This window comes from Phaethon lepturus, unplaced genomic scaffold, assembly GCF_000687285.1.
Source record: "Phaethon lepturus isolate BGI_N335 unplaced genomic scaffold, ASM68728v1 scaffold27633, whole genome shotgun sequence".
NCBI classification, from domain to species: domain Eukaryota; kingdom Metazoa; phylum Chordata; class Aves; order Phaethontiformes; family Phaethontidae; genus Phaethon; species Phaethon lepturus.
In genome coordinates, this window is record NW_010527399.1 from 1,316 (window position 1) to 7,824 (window position 6,509).

At 52.5% G+C, this 6,509-nt stretch overlaps 1 protein-coding gene across 1 annotated transcript in view; it reads right to left on the reverse strand.

Annotated features, from left to right (window-relative positions):
- Positions 1-3,425, reverse strand: part of LOC104617931 (voltage-dependent calcium channel gamma-2 subunit-like) — a gene marked incomplete at both ends in the record, with an annotated part of 4,736 nt that extends 1,311 nt beyond the window's left edge. Inside the window, one exon of the mRNA XM_010283376.1 lies at positions 3,299-3,425. Coding sequence (XP_010281678.1) covers positions 3,299-3,425 — 127 coding nt within the window. The remainder of the gene's footprint in view (positions 1-3,298) is intronic.
- Positions 3,426-6,509: the final 3,084 nt, after the last annotated feature.

Below are 6,509 nucleotides of genomic sequence, written 5' to 3' on the forward strand. Positions count from 1 at the left end.
CAGCTTCTCCTCTTGCAGGATGCTGCTGCTCGAGCCTGCTCTTCAAAGACCAGCAACCCAAATGCTTCCCGCAGAGCTGCTCAATCTCGAATCCTCCCGAAAGGGCACAAGCATCTCAAGGAGAGATTTTTTTTTTTTTTAAATTTTTTAGAGCTGGGAAAGAGCTCCCGGTGCCGTGCACTGCTCTGCAGCTGCAGTGAGGACTGAGAAGCAACAGTTCCAGCCCTGTGCACTGAAACATGGGGCTTATCCTAGTGATTAAACAACTGGGCTCCTTCCAGAGCGCAGTGATGGGTTCAGATGTGCCAGCACCCACACACGCATGCTGTCCATCGGTCGATACGGGAAGAGCTCATCCAGCAGAGGGCAATGGCACAGATGCACGTATGTGCTCATACGCGCATGCAAAACATACCCCAAAGCTTCTGTGGGGACTCCCTCGTATTCAGGCAGCGAAAGGCCAGGGCTATGCATACAGACGTCCACGCACGCAGGCATGCACGCACACACTGCTCGTGGGCTGTTCAATGGGTACCAACGGTCTGCCTGAGTTGCCAATATTCCTATCGTCTAACTAGGAAAGCCTTCCCTCCTCCCTTCCCAAGAGAAAATAAGCTGTTAAAGTGTGAAGTGAAGCTTTGCTTGATAAAGAAAGGTATCAGACAGGCTGGTGCAAATTCTGCTTGTGGAGCAAAGATCTGGAAGGGGAGATGAAAGCTAATCCCTCCTTGACTGCAAGAATGAACCCTACTGAAGCAAGCGCAGGACTTTTTCCTAAGCTGGCAGAGACCGTGCTTCGAAGACCCTGTTGGCATCAGGATCCAACCAGGCACAAGCAATCGGCTCTTTGAAGGGGGCCCTAGCCCACTGCCTGTGCGTGAGGAATGCAGAAGGCAGGGAGAAACCTCTCCTGCTTGCTTTCCAGTTCTGCCTGGCTGTATTTCAGGGAACAGGATAGTGATAATAACCATCTTAATAGCTTCTGGAAAGCAAGGCAGGATTTGACAATGCGAAGCTTAAATGGCAGTAAGCAAACATCAAGCAGCCACCCGCTGTTTAGAGGGTTTCTAGAGGGATGCTCAGTCAGTCCTGCAGCCTGGCCCTGGCCACACTGGTTTTATCTGGGTCTTAATTCTGAAATTCACGTCTGTTGGGAGAACACAAAGTTGCTGACTGCCAAGCTGTGGGCGTCATGTGATGGGGGAGGACAGCAGCCTCTCTCGGCTCCTGCTTTTTGCCCCTCAGGAGGACCATGCCAGCAAGAGAGGGGCAGAATTTCATCCAGTCTTACTGGGTCCAGAGCCTTTGGTCTAAAAAGAAGGGGACTCATGATGGTGTTCAGATGGTCCCTTGTATCATCTGTCTACTCTCTAACTCGAGTGTCTTCCAGCAAAGAAACACAGGGATGCTTCTTCTTCCTCTCTGACAACAGGCGCTTGATTTCAAAAATCCTAAGACACCTTATGTGGATGGCTGGCAGAAATAAAGTCTAAGCCCTTCTAGCCAGGCCATGGACACTGCCCCACAATCATCCTGGTCCCCTGAATGATGGAATCACCTAGTCTGATACTAATAAACAACTTCCTAGCCGTTCTTGCCAGTACTGCCAGGCATCGCCCATGCAGAGTGCCCAGGGACTCCGGTTTGGCAGAAGTCCTGAGAAGAAGCTGTTCAGTGGGGTCCCCCTCCTGTCAGGTCTAAGCCAGCAGAAATCCCACTTGCCTCAGGAGTGACCCAAGTAGTCCTTTACTGACATGCCAAGTCCCTCTTTGATCCTGGTTCTTTCTTAAAAAGGGCTCTACCCTGGGGACACCATCAGGTCCTGATGTTGGGCCAATTTTTGTCTTCAGATCTTGTTCCCTCTGAGGGAACAGACCCATCCTTCTTGAGATGTTCGCTCCCTTCCCCCAACTCTCCTTTCTGAAGTGCAGCTGATGCTGCAAGCAGCTTCCTCGCTTCCAAACAACTCTGCAAGAGCTGGTTTGCCATCAGGGGCAGGCTGCACGGCCACTGTGCCAAACCGGACCAAACCCCACAGTCTTCATCTCTGCCATTCAGGGGCCATGCAGCAATTAAGAGACTGATGCTGCAGAATGGCATCTGAAAGAAGCAATGTCCCTGGGTTATTTACAATTTACAGTGGATGAAAAACTGTTTGAGGAACCAAGAGGAAGCAGCATAAGATCCGCCTCTTTTCACATACAAATGAGCTGCACAGAGCCTAAATTATCTCTCTCATCTCTGCCGCAGGGCTGGGTCTCTACATCTGGCTTGGAGCATGCCCGGATGACGAGGAGCTATTCTGGAAGTCTCCCAGCCTTTGGAGATCTCTCATGCTTAACCTTGGGAGGTCAAAAGCTCTTATCCCAGAATTCTGAAGGGAGAAGATCTCTTCCCGTGATGTCAAAAAGTGTTGGGCTTGTGGAGGGAGGGCAGGATGGCAAGGTGGGGACCTAAGAGGAGTGATCCTTGTTCAACTGTGCTAAAGGAAGAGCAGGCTCCTGCTTCTGAGGCAGGTGGAGATGCTGACTTGTGATCGGGGAGGGCAACACGTGATGTGGATCTGCCTTGCTGGCCAGGCTACCTTCCCTGGCCCCATGTGCAAAGCGGTGCGAGCTTCACACGCATGTCCCAGGTTGAACTCGGAGCTCAGGTTAGGTTTCCATATGGAGATGCCATGTGCCTGGGGCACAGCACCTCTCCCGGGGGCCCTGGGTGAGCACCAGGTCTTTTCTTCAGAGGGCTCTGACTGTCCTTATTCCTGCTTCCCATTCCCATCAGTAAAATCACTAAAACCACCAAAGATCAGATCTGCAGCCTCTGTAGGCAAGTGGTGGTGTGGGAAAGGTGAAGACAGAAATAGGTGCTCCTCGGACACAGTCTAGCTAATTTCTTAAATCTGATGCAACTGGAGTATCAGGTAAAGAAATACAAATTTCCTCTGCTTTAGGAGGACACACACACACTGACACACACTCACACTGCCCCCAGCTAGCCCAGTCCTGACCTTATGGCCACCCAGCAGCTCTACAATGGATTTGAATTAAGGCTCTGGATTTATATCATAATTAATTGCCATTAATAAAAAATGTCACTGGTTGTTACTATGAGTTCAAAACTTGCACTGTGTCATGGGAGTGGAGCTGTTTTTTGGGGGTGATGAGGCTCTGGGGTTGCCTCCTCTGGCCCGCTGAGCCTCACAGGTCCCACTATCTCCACCACTCTACCTTCAGAAAGCAAAAGGCACCCGACGCTAGCACCTACGAGCCATTGCAAGGAGAATAGCCTGCGGACTTACGGAGGAAATATTCTGCTGTATCGGCTTCATAATCTGCATCCTCGGGGAAGTGATCGATTTGCTTACACAGACCTTTAAAATTCCCTAGGGAACAAGAGAAAAAAAGAACAAATGAGAACACCACAACCTGCCTCGCAGGAACAGCTGCCCTCTGCGTTGCCCTTTGTGCCCACCCTGCCTTCCTCCCAGGCAGCACTCCCGCTCATGGATGGATGCCCATTAAATGCCCAGATACTCGCACACTCACGCCTGCATCTCCCTCTTATTTGCACAGGAACATGGGATTCGCCATCTGGATCCAGCCTGATGCCCACCTAGCCCAGCGCTCCTCGCTCAACGGCGGAGAGCACCAGAGGCTTTGGCGGGCAGGTATGAATCCCGCCGCAGGCAGACAGGAGAGCACTGCCCACCTCTGAGGGCGGTGGGGTGGGAAGAGGAGCCAGAGACTGGGTCATGCTGTGAAGCACGAGGGTCAGGGTCCCTTCCCTCAGCATCAGCCGGCATAACTGTGGGTGGCTGTGTTTCACCTGGTGTGGCCTCGGTGCATCCCAGCAGTGCTGTAGATGGTGGGGTGATCAGGTTTGGGTAAAAAAGCGTTTGTTTCTCTCAGCTGTGGATTTGCTGCCTATTCATTTCATGGGCAGATTACATCCTGTTGTTCTGGTGTGGTATGAGAAGAACAAAAGTGCTTAATCTCCTTTCTCCGTATGACTGCTTGTTTTTGCATACCTTTATCAGGACTCCTCTTGTGTCCTCTCATAGACCAAGGCTACAAGAAGCTTGGTGCAAGAGTGTGTATGCAGCTCAGCAGCAAAACACCCTTTGCACTGGGGGAGCAAAATCTTTTGCCATAAGTGAGGGAACCTGGGCTGGTCACCCTCAGTTTCATCAGGCTGGTTTATGTACAGGACCCTCTGCTAGCTTTAGTCATGGGGCACCCTTTTTCACACACTGCACGACCAGCAAAGCCATCCCAACAGGGGGCCAGCAACATCTTCCCAGTCTTTTGTCATCTGAGATGTCTACCAGGCTCCTGTTTTCATCATTCATGTCTGTCTTCTCTTGAAATCAGGAATACCACTCCAGAGAGGTAATCCTCAAGCCACATCATCAGCATGACCACTGGTTGACTAGGATCTCAAAGGATCAGCTTGTTCATGCTTGCACAGGGGTGACCATGTGGAAGGCAATTTCATTATACCTCCCAGGGTTCCCCCAACCTTTTTCTCCCACCTTCCCTTACATTTCCTTCTGGACTCTTGCACTGGCTGACCGTTAACACAGAAATGGTGGACATAATCTCTCCAGAAAGGAGGAATGCAGTACCCGCATGAGCTGCATGGATAGGCGTGGTGATCCCAGCCCCCTCACCAGAGGTCAGCCACCAAAGTGGCTCAGGCTGACTGATCCCTCAGGAGAAGAGTTTGGACCCCAAGTCTGGAAGGTGACAAATGCTGTGGCAACCTGGGAAAGTCGCCTGCCACCCTGGCCCTGAGCCCAGCTGCATGTGCAGAGCAAGAGGGCAATGAAGCCACCACACTTCTGGTTTTTGCCTCTGGGAAGGGTTGCTTGTGAGGAGCCCAGAGCTTTTCCAGGCCAACCCTGCCCAGGCTGAGACTTGCAGGGACCATGTCAGGTCCCCAGGTCATGTCTTGGAAGGTTTATTTTACATGAATTACAATAATCTTTCAGGTATTTAGGAATAGCTGGAAGAAGGATCAAGCTCAAAGGATTCCCCCTGAGTTTCTTCTTGAGGCCAAGCCTTACTGGAAGCAAGGTTTGGGATGCTTTGGGAGGAAGTGCTGAGCAAATAGCTGTAGAAGACAGGTAGGTGGGTTCCTCTAGGTCAGCCCCCAAGCTTGGCTTCTGCATCCAGTCATCTTGTGTCTGATGCTTCTGAGAAACCTATTGCCTTTAACTACTAGTTCAAGGAGTTTCCATGAAGGGGCTAGAGACAGCAGAGGAGAGTATGTGTGCATGTAAGAGGTAAGTAATAGGAGAAGAAAGTAGGAACAAAGCTTCCCCGTGTACCTCTGAAGTGTTATTCCCACACTGAAACTGTGGGTTATGAAAGGAGGTTGTTAATTACCCATCCCCAATCCAGTTACCTCGCTCAAGAAGTGTCTGCTTCTCAGCCATGGCTCTTCTGGAGGGAAAGCTTCATAGCCAAGCAGATTCCCTTGCCACTCTCCCACCCTGCTACTTGCCCGCTTAAATGCCTGTGAGGAAGGCAGATACAGCGCGAAGGGCATCCTTTCCCTTGCCCCTGACTGCCTGGGGCCGTCTGCCCACCACAGACGAGCAGCTCATCACCCTGGTCCTTTGGCTGCGGTCACTGCTGTACGGTGCACGTGAACACTGCCACTCTCCGAGGCACCGAGGAAGTCTCCAGCCTCAGATTTCAGCTCCTTGCCCATCAGATGCCGAACACTGAGTGCCGCCTGCCCGTGCACGCTGGGGGAGCACAGGCAAGGCTCCCGGCGCACAACCAGAGCCCCCCGGCTGGAATCAGCCAGGGCGGGAAGAGGCACTGCGTCTGGAAACCCCCTCACTCTGTGCCACGCATTCCCTGCTTCCTCTCTTCTTCCTCTCCCCCACTCCGTTTCTCGCTGTATTTGAACCTGATTAATTCCTACGTGAAGAATCAAGCGGCTTGGGAAAGATGCTGCATCTTCCGCAGGGCGCCTTTCATACCGGCTTGTGTGGGACAGCTAGTCAGAGGTTCGGCTGCTTGGGCAGGGTGAGGGGACATGCAGGCTCCATGAAAATCTGCTCCTGGGGCTGAGTGCCCAAAAGGCCTTGCTGATCTGGCTCAGCAGGGTGCCTGGCCATTGGCACGTCCAGCCTTGGCTTGCTTAAAATGCTGTGGTGTTGAGGAGCTGCCCTTCACCCCCGGCTGATACGCCGCGGCAGGCTGATCCCCCTCCCGGGCTCAACCCCGCTGGGGTTCGTCAGAGCAGGCTGGGCCGCGCTGGTCCCACGTCAGCCCCTGCTTTGTCTGTGCTCAGGGCAGAGCGGCGTGACTCTGGGTGCCGACTATTCGCCTGCGCTACCACACCCGCTCCTCCAATGCCTCCTGGCTCCTCTGGGCGATGGGTGGGGAAAGGATGCCGAATTTAGGTCATTAATGCGCTAACTGGGAATATAAGAGAACAAGATTCAGTTTTGCTCTGCCACGGGCCTGCTGCTAAAACCCCTTCTTCTCTCTGCC